The sequence below is a fragment of the Sturnira hondurensis genome, unplaced genomic scaffold (assembly GCF_014824575.4).
Source record: "Sturnira hondurensis isolate 20B ecotype Veracruz unplaced genomic scaffold, ASM1482457v3 Scaffold0019865, whole genome shotgun sequence".
NCBI classification, from domain to species: domain Eukaryota; kingdom Metazoa; phylum Chordata; class Mammalia; order Chiroptera; family Phyllostomidae; genus Sturnira; species Sturnira hondurensis.
Window position 1 is genome coordinate 233,242 of NW_028092496.1, and position 17,998 is coordinate 251,239.

General features: G+C 44.0%; 1 protein-coding gene and 1 non-coding gene across 2 annotated transcripts in view; one reads left to right on the forward strand and one right to left on the reverse strand.

Annotated features, from left to right (window-relative positions):
* Positions 1-17,998, forward strand: part of OTOA (otoancorin) — an 85,149-nt gene that overhangs the window by 34,726 nt on the left and 32,425 nt on the right. Inside the window, exons 10-20 of the mRNA XM_037028424.1 lie at positions 1,063-1,202; positions 3,046-3,169; positions 4,491-4,706; positions 7,289-7,456; positions 8,230-8,370; positions 9,379-9,437; positions 9,602-9,719; positions 11,616-11,689; positions 14,501-14,636; positions 15,766-15,956; positions 17,557-17,650. Of these exons, the coding sequence (XP_036884319.1) occupies positions 1,063-1,202; positions 3,046-3,169; positions 4,491-4,706; positions 7,289-7,456; positions 8,230-8,370; positions 9,379-9,437; positions 9,602-9,719; positions 11,616-11,689; positions 14,501-14,636; positions 15,766-15,956; positions 17,557-17,650 (1,461 nt within the window). The remainder of the gene's footprint in view (positions 1-1,062; positions 1,203-3,045; positions 3,170-4,490; positions 4,707-7,288; positions 7,457-8,229; positions 8,371-9,378; positions 9,438-9,601; positions 9,720-11,615; positions 11,690-14,500; positions 14,637-15,765; positions 15,957-17,556; positions 17,651-17,998) is intronic.
* On the reverse strand, positions 5,800-5,903 carry LOC118974846 (U6 spliceosomal RNA). The gene has a single exon (XR_005063963.1). It is a non-coding gene; the product is annotated as a U6 spliceosomal RNA (small nuclear RNA).

Below are 17,998 nucleotides of genomic sequence, written 5' to 3' on the forward strand. Positions count from 1 at the left end.
GTCAGCCTGTTTCTCTCCTCCCGATGTTGATCCAGTGACACTAAAATTCCTTGGGTGCTCTGACTCTGGAATGCAGCCTGCAGAGAAAGCTGCCAGCACGGAGGCACTCTTGAGGAGCTTGGGGCTCGCCTCCAGTTTTTCTACCATGTGCCCTGGCTGTCTCCTTGCCAGCGAGAGAAGTCTTTGCCTCAAATGACAGATTGTTCATGGGCCAGCTGACCCAACGCTGCCTGGTTACTTTGAAATCAGAGGCAACACTAGGTTACTCTTTTTTACCTAGGAGGCTGGGAATATGTCCAGTGTCTCTCCATTTTAAACCTCTATTTTACCCAGCCAGTGCTGGATGAATTTCAGGAAGTAGATAGAGGTTAAATTCTGGGGAAGCTAGGCATTAGGACACAATTTCTAAGATCAAGAGTCCATTTGCAACTTCTCTCCTTTGTCTAAAAGTGTAGAAAAGGGAAATGAAATAAGAATGCCAACATTAAGGGGCATTTTTATACAGACAGAGAGCAATCTATCAGGGAGAGGCAACCTTCTGTCTAAGTCTTTTAAGCACAAAGAATAACTGTTGAAATATAGGGGATGTCAATGTGGACATCCTTGGACACAGGCAAAAAGTGAACAAGAATAGAAAGATATGAATATACTACTTAGATTCTTTTTATTTTTATTTGCTTTTTAATCTTACAAAGAGAACATGCATTTTTTATTGCCTGAGGGCCATTTTTAAACTCATGTATTAAAAAATCTCTGAGTCCCCAAAGCAGAAAATTTGTGGACCACATCCTCTAACCTCACTACAACAAATCTAGAAGTAAATGTGCAAATATTAGCTTTTTAAAAAGTTTGGCTTCTTGGATATTAAAAAATGATACTTCCTTAAATAATGGTTGGGTTGAAGAAGAAACTACAACAGCAGTGACAGATATTTAAGAAATCTGTGACAACAAGAAGTAGGTGTGTCCAAGTATCTGGGGTGGGCACAGCACTTGCACCATGGTGGTATTGCACGGGGCCACATCAGTCCTCCTTACTGATCTTCCTGTCCTTGTCCTCTAGATTGGGCTGTTTATCAGCTATGACAACGCCACCAAGCAGTTGGACACAGTCTATGATATCACGCCTGAGTTAGCCCAGGCATTTCTGGAGAGGATCAGCTCTTCCAACTTTGACATGAGGAATACCTCTACTATCCACAGGCAAGGGGCCAGGGCTCTGGGCCTTCAGGACTGTTTCCCAGGAAGGGATCTGAGCATCTGGCTCCCCTGAGCAGCAAAAGGTCCCTGGACAGGAGGGGGGTGGCAAGTCTATGAAGATTCTCTGTGCATGTGAGGGCAGGTGTTTCCCCAAAGAGACACCCTAAAGAGCTCCTGAAGGGGAGAAGGGGACAGATGCTCTCTAAGCACCTCCTGTATGACAGGCATTTTATGAACTTTAGTAAGTGCTAAGGTTTAAATGCTCTGTATTCTGTCCATCCCAAAGTAAATGTGTGATTCCTATAAGGTTGGGTCAGGTGTTGAAAAGAGTTCCTGGGTTATCTATTTGTGAACCACTGGTTACCTAAACTCTCAGATGGGTTATCTAGCCCCCTAACCCCACGCAGATGAAATGAGCTCTAGAATTTAGTGACTGTAGCCTGATCCCCTAAGGAGCCATTTCCAGCAGGGGACAGCCATGAGCTGTGACCCCAGGAGAGGTTTGAATGTTAGGAAGATGAGACATGCAGTGGGGACAGGTGGGGAGCACTGTTCAGTCACCTTCTTTTCATCTCTCAGGGCCTTACTGTCACAGTGATATTACCTGATATTACTTACTCTGACATTACTGTAGTACCTTAAATTTTTCAAACTCACTAATAGAGAATATTCTTATATAAAACTGTTACCCCTTCTTCTCCTATCCCTAATAATTTTCACCTATTAGCATGGGTCCCATATTTCTCTGGTTACACACAAAAAATTGCTTAGTGGTTAAGAACACGGGACCTGGACCCAGACTTTCTAGGTTGGATCCTGGCTGTGCAACTTGTGCATTGTGTGATTTTGGCCATGTTAGTGCCCCTGTCTGTGAAATAGGGCATAATAATCTGCCTACCTCATTAAGGCCCTTGGAAGGATTATAGGCACCTGACACACAATTCAGTGCTCAAGAGATATTATTCTTAATATGGTTATTAATATTTAGTCTTCACCTATCCCAAGTCATCTCATTAGACACAATTTCAGATCCTTTCTCTGACCTGGTTGCTCTCCCATGGACACATCTGAGCAGGTCAGAGTCTTTCCAAGAGGGTGGAGCCAGGTTGAGCATAGTCAGCTAGGCGATCTGGCCATGTGAAGTCAAATAGATGTCATACTAATGCTAAGAGCATCCGTTAATGAATGTGTGCTTGGTATCTGCCAGGAAGCGAGTTAACCATTTGGTGAGTTGATTCTCATTTAACTCTCACAGTACTCCTCATTTCTACATTCATCAAATTTGTTATGATGTGCTCTGACAAACAAAGCAAACCTCCCCTTTAATAAAGGTTCAGAGAAGCTGGCCCACTCTGTACAGTAGTCAGGAGTATGCACTGCACAACTGTGTACAGCAACATAGCAGAGAAGTTAAGTGACTTGCTGGAGATTCCATAGAGCTGGGATTTAAACTCCCATTGGCCTAAAGCCATGCTCTTAACCACTGGGTATAGTGGTCCCAGCTGGACCAGGGTTCAGGTCCCACTTCTGCCCCTATACTGTCTTGTCACTTTCTTTCTTTTCAAAGTCATTATCATCTGGGTGTATAGGCTGTACAGCATCCTGGAAATGAATCTCTGCCCAAAGACTGCCTTGGTGGACAAACACATTGTATCGAGGTGGGAAATGGGAGTTTTCTGTGTCTAACCCCATACCATGCTTTTCTCGTGTCCCTTACTGTCCCAGGAGGAGAGGTGACATACTTGAATGGCTCTAGATTTAAGTCCCAGCTCCACTACTTGTCTTCAGCAAGTCACTTGCCCAAGTCACTGCACCCTCTGCAAGAATTCCTTGTCTTCTCACACAGGCTCGGGCTGCTGGTCTGTTTCTATAGTGACCTGGAGCTGCTGGACGCCAGGATGGCCCAAGTTCTTCTTCACCAGATGATCAAGTGCAGCCATCTGCGGGGCTTTCAGGCTGATGTTCAAAAGGTGTAGATGGGATATGGACTGGGCCTTGGCCTCAGTTTTAGCCAGAGGAATGGGGAGAACAGTCTCGCTCAGCCTTTGAGAGAAACATGAAGGGTTAATAAGGATCTAGGTCCACCAAGAGCAGAGGCAATACAAAACAGTGTAGAGAAGTTGGGATAGATCAAAATTCTGTCCGAGCAGCCACATCAAACTTAAAGGGGCATAAAGGTCACCTAGGGCTTTTAAATGCAGATTCAGAGTCAGTAGGTCTGGGTAGGCCCCAAGACTGCATTTCTAACAAGTTCCCTAGTGATGCTGATGCTGCTGGTCAAAGGCCACACTTTGAGAAACACTGCTCTAGTCCACTGCTTTATTTGCCCAGCTCCAGAGAAGGGAAAGGGCTGAATTGGGAGTACCAGAGCTGGGAGAGCTCCTTCCTTTACTTCACTCTGCTGCCTCCCAGTGGCCGTTAGAATATTGCATGGAACGCAGTAAACATCTAAAACGAATACATACATGTATTGTTCATACAAATTCAGGTGTTAAAACATGAACTGTGTTTGTGTTTCTTTCTTTCATGCAGAGTTCATGTTATAAGAGGTAACATGGAAGCAATTGGGAAACATGCTTGACTACAGCTAGATGGATATATCATAATGAAATAAGTGTTAGGTTGATCACAGAAACATGAAAACGTACAAGACATCATTTTAAGTGAAAAATATAGAAAAGTGCACTTCTGTTCATATTACAATTATGTAAAACTATGCACTGTAGTTTATTTGTAAAGTACATATTTGGAAAGGCATAAGAGGTCTTAGAAGTCTATGTACATCCAATTACTAATCACAGTTATTTGTATGATATAAGATCTTCAAGGAGACCTACTTTTTTATTACCAATGGGAATTACTTTTATATAGATTTTATATTATCATTAAGTTCCCCCCCGGGTATTTGATAAAAGGAAAACAGCTATATGTACAGTGGTCGGGTTCAAAGTCACAAAAGGAAAAGAGATACTTCGAAAGTGTGGTGGTGTTATGGGTGAAGTGGATGAAATTTCTGTATGCCATCCTTTAAGGTTGACTAGTAACAAGTTAATATATAAAGTGCAAAATCAATTTGCAGGACATTAAGGTCAAAGCTAGCACAGGTGGTGTTCTCGGTGGGGTGCTTCATTCTGTGGGCATGGCGGGAATCCTCTCCCTTTGGCTGCAGTTCCTCGCCCACTGGTGAGGCAGGGTGGGGAAGGGTGCTGTGGGGCCCTTATACCCCAAGTTGTCAGAAGGAACTACCGTGCCACTTGCTACTGACCTCATTCCAGCTTGCTTCTCTGCTAGCTTAAAACCGACCTCCTGAACATTGCTACAGAGAACCAGACCCTCAATGAGACCCTGGGCTCTTTGTCGGATGCGGTTGTGGGCTTGACCCACAGTCAGCTGGAATCCCTCTCCCCTGAGGCTGTGCACAGTGCCATTTCTACCCTCAACCAGGTGCCAGGCTGGGCCAAGAGCCAGGTCATCATCTTGTCTGCCAAATACTTGGCCCATGAGAAGGTTAGTTGGAGCTCTGAATGCTTTTTTAATACCTCAACAACCAAGGACCTAATATGCACACATAGCAGGGGCATCCAATCAGTAAGAAGATAGTGCCAAGGACTACTGGATTCAAATCCTTGTTCTGCCATTTGCTACCTGGACATTTGCTACCTTAGACAATTGGCTTAACTTCTCTTTGCCTGGGTTTCCCTATTTGTAAGATAATATGGGTAACAATAGCATCTATCCCATAAGGTGGCCACGAGGATTATGTAGTCAGTACACTGGAAGAGGCTGGATCACCACGTGACTTAGAGTGTGAATTCAGTGTGTGTGAACTCTCCTAGAGTTGTTGAGCAAAGTGTGGGATTCATCTCAAGAATTTGTTTTCAGTTGTTGAGACTTCTAACACATCCCTCATCCTGGGATCAGAGATAACGCTATTTTATTCCAGTCTTGGACTGCACAGAAGGAATTGTCCTCACATAAGGAAGGACAAAGGAGGGAGTTAAGCATATAGGCTCTGAAGCCAGATGCCCTTGGTTTAATCCCCAGCTCTGACTCCTGTATGTGGCCTTGGCAATACACGGAAACGTGTATCTACTTTATGTCCTAGCTGCTCCTGGGGTCTGAAATGGGCCTTTTTCTTGGGGTATTTGTTTGTGCTGGGCCCAGTAGAAAAGGCTCCAGAGATCTGAGCTCTAAACATTTTGAATCCCATACTTTGGTTTCTCTTCACAGCATATAAATCTTTTGTTTTTTAAACATTTTGGGTCCTACTCTTCTAGTTCATATTCATAGCTACTTCCCAGGAAGCAAACTGGCTCATGAGTATTGGACTGGGACCAATTCCAATATGACAACAACAAACATTTATTAAGTGCTTACTGTGTGCCAGGTTCTGTTCTAAGTGAGTTAACAATTTTTTTAAATCTTTAAATACAATGATGTTTATTTGTTGTTGTTGTTCAAGTACAGTTGTCTCCATTTCCCTTCCCTACTCACCCCCAACCTACCCAACCCCACCTCCCACTCTTGATTCTATTCCCCTTTGGCTTTGTCCATGTGCCCTTCACACATATGCCTTGACAACCCTTCCCCTTCTTTCCCCCCAAATATGAAACGCTTCATGAATTTTCATGTCAGCCTTGTGTAGGGCCCATGTGAATATTTTCTGCACTGTTCCAATATTATGTGTGCTGCCAAAGTGAGCACAGTCAGTTAATCACTTAATCTTCCCAACAACCCTATGAGGTCAATAGAGTTACAACTTTCACTTTCCTGGTCATTCATGTGAGGTACCAAGTATAAAGGGAATTGCCAAGAACGCGTAAAAGGGACACAGTTGAGAATGAACCCAGGATATTGGGCTTCGGAGCCTGCTTGCTTAACTCCCATGCTAACTACCTCCATCGAGGTGCTGTGACCATTGTCTAACACATTCTCACTTTCTGACGCCAGGCCAAGGCTAGCCCATTCATCTTGTCCTGTCTAGCCTTGTGGTGACTTCAGTTTGAAGGCTTGGCAGCCTTTCTCTGTTTTGACTGGGGCCATCTGGGTGCATTTGATATTAGGGAGCTGAGGGAGACTGTCTTGTTCTCTCCCAGCCCTGAACAAAGTGGCTTGTTTCTTTCCTGGTATCCAACTCTGCCTACAGTGGGGCAAGGTGACTTTTACTAAGAAGCCAAGGGCTTGAAAGTCTTGCTGTCTTTGGGGACAGTAAGAGATTATCCATTTTATATAGCAAAACTAAGGGAAACCACTCAACTGTCTTTTTGTAGAACCAAGGAATGTCCCTGTTTATATTGAAAACCATCTAGCATCTTCACTCCAAAGGAGGAGGAGAAAATGTATAATTTCTGATAGGGTGCCAGCTACAGTTATATTTGTTGTAAAATATCAGACTCATATGCTGAAACATATCTTTATTTTAACCCAAAATTTCTTCCTGGAGATAGGTGAGTGTGGGGCTTTTGCTATGTCAGAAAGAGCCTTTTTTGTTTATATTTTTCCTAAAAACACACAATTATTATATAAAATAGAAAGAAAATAAAATTTCCCCTAGAACAGAGCTTGTCATGTGAGGTAATGAGAGCTGTGGCTGCCTCAAAGCACTGCAAGAGGGGTCAGGACTGAGTGAACTGGGGGCCCCAGGGCCTACCTGAGAGGTAGTTCTTGCCCATTCCATTGTTACCAGTATGGGTCTATATCACCTGATATTCAGATTTTTTTAAAAAAGAGATTTGAATGTGGGTTTTTATGGAAATTCCCCATATTTTTGAATGTTGAAAGCTAGTTCAAATTAAACACAAAACCAGCTGTTTGCCAGCGGTGGTGCACGGGCCACTGCTTTTGGATATTTGTGCTGTGGCCTCAGACAGCAAAATACTTCCCCCTGTGGAGCAGTTAACACTTGTGTCCTATTTTGGTATTTAACTCTTTCTCAATAGAAGAAAGGAAGGCCTGGGTGGACAGCAAGCATCTTACAGGGTTGCCTCTGGTGCCCATCCTGGTACCCAGCATGCAGTGGGACTGGTAAGTGCCCGTAAGGTGAAAGGCCACAGCAGAGCCTCACACCCTCCTGGCCTGTCCTCTCCCAGGTGCTGTCTTTCGACAATGTCAGCCAGATGGGTGTGCTGCTGCCTGGGGTCAGTACCCAGGCCTTCTACAGTATGGAGCACAGGGACCTCATGCAGGTCCTGAGAAGTGCTGTCTCCTTGCACATGTCTGATCTGTCGCCTGCCCAGCAGCAAGGTGTCCTCAGCAAGGTGAGAGGGAGATATCTGATCTTCACCCATATGGCTCACAGAATATGTGGTTTTGTGGTTTTGTGCTTGGGCTATGACTTTAAGATGTTGACTCAGGGCTGAGGTTAGCCCAACCTTTGGTGGGGAGTGTTCTGAGCCTGGAGAATGCCTTCTTCTGATGCCTGCCTTGCCTCCTTTCTAGAAAGAGCCCTCAGGGTCATGTTATATTTCTTCTAAGACCCCAGTGCTCTCTCTAGGAAATCAAATTGGGCAGACTTCTTAAATTAGTATTCTCGATATAATAATATTTTTAAAGTTTTTTCCAATCTAAAAATGAACTCTGAACTTCCTGGAGTGCTTCTGAAAGCCTCTTCCATTGTTCAAAGTCATGCCATTTTCCTCTTTCTCATTTTGCAAAGGGTCTTTGGGACATGCTAGTCTCTCAGACTTGACTTTTCCAATTGCAAAGTCTGTTAAGAAACAAGACACAAGGGGTTTGGCCCCAAATGTCAATGCCTTGTAGATAGTAGTAGCACATATGGTTAAAATGAAGAGTCTATGTTTTGAAATAAGACAGAGTCTGCTTGAATCTCGCTTATCAACCAATTACTCATTAAGCCTCAGTTTTCTTGGCTGAAAAGTGGGGATAATGATAGTTCCCACTTCCTTGGTTAGCTGAGTAGATCCAATAGGTTTATTGCCCAAGAAGCACTTGGCATAGTGCCTGGCCTTTACCCAAGGCTTGGTGTACTGTCTTACAAAGCTCTTAGTATGTTTGTTGTCACTTTTGGCAGATTATTGAAGCAGGAGATGCCACCTCCAGTGTTGTGGAAATACAAGGAGCTTTCTTTAAGGAAGTGTCTCTCTTCGATTTAAGGAGGGAACCTGGATTCAATGCCACTGTCCTAAAGGAAAAGGAGCTTCGGAGGAGTCAAGTATGACACTAAGGGTTCTGACACCAATTCTGAAATGTGTATGAGGGGTATCCCCACACCAACAGGGACTTCTCTGACACTAGTTGGGGAGGTCCTACAGTTCAACTCAATTCTGACACTACCTACCTAGAGTAGCATCAGACCTCCAGGGTTAAAGCTCAATCCTGAAAGACTCTCCCCACTTCAGATACCACTTGCAAATCCAGATTGTCACCTATGCTTCTGGCTGATTATAGATTGGATGTTCCAGTGATGCCCCCCTTGGGTTTGATTAATTTGCTAGAGCAGCTCACAGAACTCAGAGAAACATTTTACTCATTAGAGTACTAGTTTATTATGAAAGAATGTAACTCAGGAACAGCTAGAAGGAAGAGATGCATAGACAAGGTTGGGGAAAGGATGTGGAGCTTCCATGCTCTTTCCAAATGCCACTCTCCCCAAATCCTCACATGTTCATTAACCTGGAAGTTCTCAGAGCCCTATTATTGGCCATGGGTGATTAATGGAACTCCCAGGCTGCCCCCTCTCCCTGGAGATCAGGGGTTGGCCCTGAAAATTCCCGCCTTCTAATCATATAGTTGGCTTCACTGGCCCATCTTGGTCTATTCAGCCATTTCATCTGCTTTTGCTTTCTGGGATGTTGTATAGTCAGGAACTACCACGTAGGAATGGAAATAGGGGCTGCAGAGGGTCCTCAACTGGGCAGCGGCTACATACAGCACAGGAAGTACCCAGAAGCTAACTCATTTACCTCTTAGAGCACAGGGAATGGCTGGGTGTGAGAGCATGGGTTTTGTGAGTGCTCTACCACCAGTTCAAATCCCAGCTCTGCCACTTAGCAATTGTGTGGTCCCAGGCAAATGACAGAACCTGGTAAACCTCTATTTTCCCATCTATAAAGGGGGATTATGGTGTGACTTCCCCATAGGGCTCCATGATGCTGGGCACACCATGTGTGCACGGTGACCGAGTGCTCCATCAACATTGGCCATCATTCTCATCCCTCAGGCCTTGTTCCTGTATGAGCTTCTGTCAAAGACCACCAGAAGGCCCGAGGAGCTCCTGAGGTAGAAGACTGTAACTCCACCTGGGAGCTGACCAGCTCTTTGGAGTCTGATTTCCCAGCAGGGAGAGTTGATAGCCTATGTCAGATCAGCTCTGCCTTTTCTTTCTCCTCCTCTCTTGTCTTACCCAACCCTTTCTTCCACCAGCCTCTGGTCTTGTTTTCTAGTGCAGGGCAGCTGGTCAAAGGCATGACATGCTCCCACATTGATGCCCTGAGTGCCGACTCCTTCCTGGCCCATTTCCAGTACTTCGAGAATAACCTCTCTCTGCTTTCACCATACCAGGTACCTTCCTGCTTCTGTCTCTCCCTACCCTAGCTGCTGACCCTGCCTTGACTGGCATCTTAAGATATTCATGCCAGGATTATTCTGATTGAGTGATGATGTGGGGCCAAATATTGAGCCAGGCTTTGTCCAGCTTCTTTTTTAAATGCTTCAAATACCCATGTTTTCCCAGCCAGAGTGTCCATAGCCTGGGTATCCTGTATGCTCATTTGAACCTTCAAATACAATTAGAAGGTACAGCATTTTGCACGTTCAAAATTATGTTCTCCTGAGAGAGAAGACCATTTCCTCATCCAACATTCTTGTCCTTTCAAGGGGTGACCAGGAACAGAACACTGCTCTAAGAGTATTTTCTTTTTCACTTAAAACTTCCTTTTTCAGCCCTGGTTGGTGTGGCTCAGTAGCTTGAGCACTGGCTTGTGAACCAAAGGGTCACTGGTTTCATTTCCAGTCAGTGCACATGCCAGGGTTGCCGGCCAGGTCCTCAGTAGGGGGCATGTAAAAGGCAACCATGCACTGATGTTTCTCTCCCTCTTCTTCTCCCTCCATTCCCCTCTTTCTAAAAATAGATAAAATCTTTTAAAAAACTAAAAACCTTCCTTTTCCAAATGGCTATGGACATTCTTTCACACTTGGGAAGATCAAAGGCAGGAAGGCTTGAGTTGTTCATTTGCTTGCAAGATGAGTAGGTTCTAAAGCTCTGCTGTTCAACGTGGTGCCTATAGTTAACATGTGGTTTTGTGCACTTCAGAATTCAAGAGAGTATATCTCAGTTACATGATCTCATGAAAACAGAAACAAAAAGACACAAGGAAACTTTGGGAGGTGTTGGACATGTCTATGACCTTGATTGAGGATGTGGTATCACAGATATTTGCATATGTCTAAACTCATCAAGTTGTACACATAAAAGTGCAGTGTAGTTCTTTGCATATCAATTATACCTCAATAAAACTGTTAAAAAGATACAGATTGCAGAGTCCCACTTGCAGACTTTCTCTTAAAGGAGGTCTGGGGTGGTGCCCTATAGTTTACATTTCAACCAATTCTGTGGTGAGAACAATGGAACTACATGGAATGCCTCACCCAGGTATGGAGGGAAGTCAGTAAGTGATGCAGTGGTTAGAGGAAGACCTACACATCCCAGCAGGAACAGTTGTCCCAACCGGGGAGCTCCTTACCTTGACTTCCCCAGTTCTTAGAACCTTCGAATACAAGTTCATTGGAAAACTTGCCTTTTTTGTTTCTATTTTTCCTAAAAACATGTCCCAGAATGAAGACAACAGCCTCACAATAAAGGGTTACCTCACCCAAAATGCCAATAGTGCTGAGGCTGAGACCATTTGCTCCAGGGGTAACTGCAGGAAAGAGTTGGCTCTTGACTTTGAGAGGTTTTCGGTATATAAAACATATTTACATGTAACTTAAAAAGCATGAATGAACTCACACACTAATATACATGGTTCTCTTTAACTTTATATACAACATACATGTGTATGTATATAAAATAGGGCATAGACATCATTCTGTATTAATATATCTAAGTCTATCATGTGGAAACAAAATAGCTGTGTAGTATTCTGTTGTATGGATATACCACAATTTACTTACCCAATCCCCTACTGAGGGACATTAAGGTAGTACCTCACTTTATTGTAGTTATAAACAAAACTGTGGTGAGCATTCTCAAACTTAAAATTTTGTGTTCATCTTTCTATTGCCTTAGTTTTCTCATCCATAAACTGAGTACGGCAGTGGTACCTACAGCACTGGTTGTTCTATTAAATAAATAAACATGTATAAAGTGCTTTGAGCAGTGCCTGGCACCAGAAAGCAAAATCTTGCTTGCTTTCATTATTATTTGAGTAAATGCCTAGAAATTTTTTAATCTTTCAGGTTAATTGTTTGGCGTGGAAATACTGGGAAGTTTCCAGGGCCTTTATGAAGCCCTTCCTCTTGGCTGTGCTCCCGTAAGTGAACACTGACCTCCCCCCACCCCCCTTACTGGCTCGGCAATAGGATTTGTAGGACTTCCCAAGCCAAAGTGATTCTCTCCCCATGGGTTTTTGGTTTTTGTGAGGAACCAGAGGCAGAGTGGAGGGTGCCTTAGACAGTGAAGTCTTTGAGAACTGGGATTTAAATTGTGAGCCCCATATAGATATTTTAGACCCTTGGGTTTTATTGTTTAAAAACTAAAGCCAAAGTAACCCAGCCCAGCGAAGGAGTCCTGCTAGGCTGGCCTCAAAGCTGTGCCCAAGCTCCAGGGGAGTCAGGGCTGATATGAGATGTAGGCATTTTCCCCAGTATGTGTGGGCCCTCAGGCCTAGGGGACAGCCCTGCTTTTAAAATATGGTATGGGCCTGGCTGGTGTAGCTCAGTGGATTGAGCGTGGGCCTGTGAACCACACCATCATGGTTCGATTCCCAGTCAGGGCACATGCCTGGGTTGCGGGCCAGTTCCTGGTTCCCGGTTCCCGGCAGCGGACTCATGAGAGGCAACCATACATTGATATTTCTCTCCCTCTCTCCTTCCCTTCCCCTCTAAAGATAAATAAATAAAATCTATAAAAAATAAAATAAAATATGGTATGGACACTCTTTTCCTTTTCCTTCTCTTGCTGTTATTGTCTTCATTAGAAAAATATTGAGCGCTTACTATGGATTGGTTCTTAGACGTAACTAAAATTTCCCCTTATGAGAATTTACAGTCTTGGGGGGGAGGGGATAGACAAGCATGAAGCCAATTATAATATCAACTTGATATTTGGTTGAAAGTGACAGAATCTTAACTCAAACTGGCTTAGACAATGAAAGGCAATTTTGGGTTCAGATAACTGGAAAGCCCAGGGCTAGATTTCATGCATGGCGAGATCCAGGAGCTAGAATGATCTCATCTGTCTCTTAGCCCAGCTTTCCTCTGGGAGCATCTCTGTCAGGCAGATTCTTTCTTTATGGTGGGCTCTGGCAGATCTAAGGTCACATCTTCCTGGTTTCATAATCAGGCAAAAGAAAGACTTTCTTTTCTCATTCTTCTCTATAAGACTTGGGTTGATTCTCATTGGCCTACATTGGGCCAATTTGCTCTCCTTGACCCAATCACTGGGATTGGGAGGTTGGATAACTTTGGAACTAACAGTGAAATGGGTTCCACCCCAAAGCACAATGACTCAGAGGGAAAGGATGATTCTCCAAGAAAGCAATGCAGTATACTATGGGAAGGGATAATGGACCCTGGGAACAGAGGAGAGAATATCTTCTTCATACTGTAGAGACCAGCTAAAGCTTGAAGAATGAGGTGGGGTTAGAGAGTTCAAGACAGACACTCCAGGCAGGGGCACATGGGATGTTCAGTCCAGCAGGAGACAAGGAAAGTGAAGTGCTCAGAAGAATTTAAGGCATGTATCTGAAGAGTAGTTGTTAGAGAGATAGGCCAGAGATATAAGGGATGGTCAGATCAGAGAGGGGCTATGTGATGTCCACAGTTGTTTCATCTGTGTCCTGGGCATAGCCCTCAGATTTAAGTTTCGGAAAGATCATCACCACTGCCTGTGTGACAGAATGCAGGGGCTCAGCTGGGAGGAGGGGGACAGTGGAGCTTATTTTTACAATCTGGACCTTGTCAAGGCTGTCTCCTTCCACTTATCCAAATCTCAGCTCAATTAGCACTGCTTTAGTAGGGCCTGTCCTGGCTGTCCCCCCATATTCTCTATGACAGAGTTATTTTGTTATCTTCCTTACATTTATCGTGAGGTGAAACACCTGTTATCCACTAGTTTCAGTGTTTTCTCTTCCCTCCCCTACAATTATGATGGAAGATCCTGAGAGCTAGGACCTCTCCCTCAGTTTTTGTTCATGGTTGTAGCTGGTCCCCAGCCTGGTACTGGTATGTAGTAGATGCTCTGTAGATACCTGCAGAATGAATGAACGAACAAATGAAGATGTGAATAAGACAGTGGTACTGCAAATGGAGAGGCAAGGACAGATTTGAGTAGTAGTAAGGAGAGAGCAGTGACATTTGGGGGTCAAGGGAAAAAGGGTAGAAGAATACTTTGAATTTGGTTTTGAAACAGTCAAGTGGTGATGGTACATGGGTCTAGAGAAGTATTTCTTAACTTTCATTCCATTATTGACTCCCTAAGAAGAAAAATTTTATTTCTCCCTAATGAGAGAAATGATAAGGAATAATTTTGATGAGTAGGGTTGAACTTTTTGTAGTAGTAACAGATTAGTGTAAATTATTGTAGTAACAGATTACTTTCAATCCCTCTCTTCTTCCCCCTGAACCAGTTTCTTCCCCATTGGGGGGCAATATTGCATCTGTTGAGAATATACATTCAAGAATTTAGGGGGGCAGTCCTGGACTAGAGACAAAGAAATTGGGAGTCATTTCTTTTGCTCTCTTCATGCTCTCCTTTTCATTTTCCTTTCTCACTTTCTATTTTATTCTCTTTCCTGTTTGTCCCTTCCTTCTACTTTTCCTTTTCTCCTCATTTCTCCTTACCAGGTCCGTTACTCAACGTGTGTTCATAGAAATACTATTCTGTGATCAATGTTGCTGAGGCATAGAAGAGGAGCACGATGGGAAGTTTGGTTCCCACCTATAGGAGAGGAGCACAATGGATGGGAGGCTTGCTACCTGTGCACAAGAGCTACAACATTACAGGGAGAACAAACATTTAACGAACAGCCCTGTGATAAGTTCTTGGGCATCAGACCCTGACTTCAGGGGTAATCCAAAGCAACCATTGTCTTCCTTCCCTTGGCCTCCCCATCTCTTTCCAGGGCTAACTACCTGGCTTCTGTCCCAGCTTCTCAGTGTGTGCCCTTTCTGATCAGCCTGGGGAAGATTCAACTGGACTCCTGGGTTTTGGATCCCCACAAAAAGAGTGTGGTCCTCAGGAAAGTGCAGCAGTGTCTGGTAAGGAAACTTTCTGGGTGACACTTTGAGTGACTTTGTATCTGTGGTCCTCCTTGGAGCCCTCAGGGGATCTGGCTGGGATCTCAAGCTTGCTGGTAGTCTCAGAGCTAGCTCTGATCCACTAGGTGGGACAGTCTTGGCCCTTGGTTCTGGAGACTGCCATTCTGGGGCCTGAATGAGGGGAGACTGTTCTGGGGGACTGAAAAGAATGCAGCACACAGTGTGGGGTCTAGACATGCATGTGTGCTAGTGATCAGTTATGTGGCTGTAGGGAAGTACTTCCCCTTCCAGAGCTTCAGTCTGTAAGATGGGTATAAGAGAACTTCCCTTATGAAATTATCAAGGGCATGAAATAAGCAAGGAATTACTTAATACCAAGGCCCATAGGGAAGACCATCCCAGCCACTAGCTAGTAGTTTCTTAATCTCAAAAAGGGAGGCCCTGGCTGGTGTAGCTCAGTGGATTGAGTGCGGGCCTGCGAACCAAACAACTGCAGTTTGATTCCCAGTCAGGGCACATGCCTGGATTGCAGGCCAGACACAGGAGAAGCAACCATACATTGATATTTCCCTCCCTCTCTCCTTCCCTTCCCCTCTAAAAATAAATAAATAAAATATTTTTAAAAAGGGATAATATTAGTCCTTAGCTCTTATAATTACTTTGAAGATGATGATGAATCAAGACCTGTAAACACTTGGAACTGTGCCCAGATCACAGTAAGCACTCAATAAATGCTAGTTCCTTCTGTTGTGTTGAGAAAAATCTTTGAAGACTTTCGAGGGCCATACAGACTTTGAGGTGCTATTTTTGTCATTATGCACTGTTATTATAATGGTCGTTGAACTCTGGGGTCTGCTCAAAGCAGCGACAACAATGACAGCCCTCACTTATCTAGTGTTCACCATCTACCGAGTTTTGTCCACACTCACTCCCCGTTGGGTCTCCCTAGAGGTAAAATTAGGCCTCCCCTAGGTAAAATCAGGCCCCGTGCTATCTTCACCAGTTTATGGAAGGGCAGGTGATATACATCCCAGAATTTTTATGAGGTTTGGGGTTGGGACGTGTCTATAAGGGATCACAATCTTGAGTCCTACTGGGCATTCTCATCAGCTCCACTTGTCACTTTCAGAACAACTCCATTGCTGATGAGTACACTGTAGACATCATGGGGAACCTGCTCTGCCACTTGCCGGCAGCTGTCATCCACCACGGAGTGTCCCCCAAGGCCTGGGCCACTGCCCTGCATGGCCTCAGACACTGTGCAGACCTCAGTCCTGAGCAGAAGGCTGCAGTAAGGCTCAGGCTCCTGGAGCATCACGGGTAAGGAGGCCCAGGGCTCAGCCTCAGGCATGGGGGATACTGGCAAAGAGGAGACCAGCCCTGGCTCTTCTGCTTTTGAAACCTAGAGTCTCTAGCTCAGAACAAGTTGAGGCTTACATTTACTCTGGAAATGTGACCTTTTTTTTTTTTGTTCTCAGATTCCCCTCAAACTAAGAACAGGGGTAGCTGCTCTTCAGGCCTCACATGGTTGTCCCCAAACATCTTGGCATGTGGAAAGGAAAGTAGTTTTGGAAAGATAGCACTTTACAAATGCAAGGAGGTGGTAGTATTATTTTTGTCATGGAACAATAATAATGACAATGATGAAGATATAAATGATTGAAGCGCTGTCAACCCACTGGGCAAGTGAGAGCTCCCTGGGGGAAACAAAACTGTTCTTTTCCATGTAGAATTCTATGCATTTTGGTCAAAGAGTTGAGAAGGCCACAACCATGAGTCAGTGGTTAGAAAACAAACATTTTTGGAGATATCACTGTATCCCATGCACTGTAATATTATATGGTGTTTAAGAGCATGGAGTTGGGAGCCCGGACTCCTTGAGTTAAAATTTTGTTTCTGTCATCTGCTCTCTGGGTAACCTAGGAGAAGTTACTTAATATTTTTGTACTTTATTTTTGCATCTGTAGAATGGGAATAGTAATAGTCCCCATGAGATTGTCGTGATGACTAACTGAGTTAATGCACACAAAGGACTTACAACAGTACCCAGCACATAGTACTGAGTGTGTGGCAATGGTTCTGCTGCTACAGGACCAAAGATGCAGTGGTTGGTGAGAAAGGTGTGGCTCTTGTCCTCACAGAGCTTATGGTCTAGAGGCATAACATCAAAGAGATAAGGGAGGAGCTTTTTGGCCAGAGTGGATTTGGCCTCAGTCCTAAGAAAGGGGTTATCATTGCTAACTGAACAGATTTCCTTTAGAGATGTCACAAAATTTGGTGTGAGGCACTTCACTGTAGACCTTTGTGATGTCTATAAGAGCAACAGTAAATTCTGTGTTAGTACTGTTAGTATCATGTCAAGTTCAAGAGGAAATTTTGTGTTGCTATAAGAGAGAAGACTCTTAGGGTATTTTAAAGAAACAGATAATTACTGTTCTAATGAGAAAGTGTGATGTAGATGACAGAAGTTTACCAATTCAATTCAAACTATAAAATGGGATTTATTGAGTTAAAAATTGAATGTAATGGAAAACTCCAGGGTGGACTAGAGGTATGGTTGGATCCAGAAGCTCAAATGATGTCATCAGGAATTTTCCTCCCATCCCTGAGCTCTATGTTCTTAGATGTGGCTTTATTATCTCCACTGGTGATAGGAATGGCCTCCAATATTCTTTTTACTTCTTGGAATACCAGAAGGAAGAGAGAGAGCTTCTCTAGTAGTTCTACCAAAATTCCTAGGGATGGTTCTCATTGGTCAGTCTGTATCACATGCACATTGCCTTGGCCTGGAAAGTTGGCCCATGTGATCGACATATAAAGTGTCTCCACATATGAAGAAAGTCCATTTATGAAAGAAAGGGATACCAGGAGATGAGGACGACTGGATGGTTTTAATTTGTTGCTTATTATCTCTTCTTAGTCTCCCCCAGAACTGGACAGCTGAGATGACAAAGGACTTGAGACCCTTTCTAGTACTTTTCTCAGGAGATGAATTAAGCTCTGTTGCCACAAAGGTATCTCTATGTTCTATCATTAAAGTTTAGTTCATTATACTCCACTGGGTTTGCTGCAAGCTTGCTTTTCTGGAACCTTCCTCCCTGCCCTAAAGGGCTGATGTTTCTAGCTGCACTCCAGAATGCCCATTGTTTAGGAAAGGAGAGTGAGCAGCAGAAAACTGAACTCTGACATTTTCACGTGGCCAGCTTGTAGAGGTTCATGGCCTGTGAGCTATGACTCAGCCACCACTCTGCTCTTTCTACACATGTGTTTGTTCTAAGTCTTACATGTGCCGCTGCCATATGCACATGCACATGACCAGCCTGTGTAAGTGACCTATACTTATATTATTGAGCATTCATTGA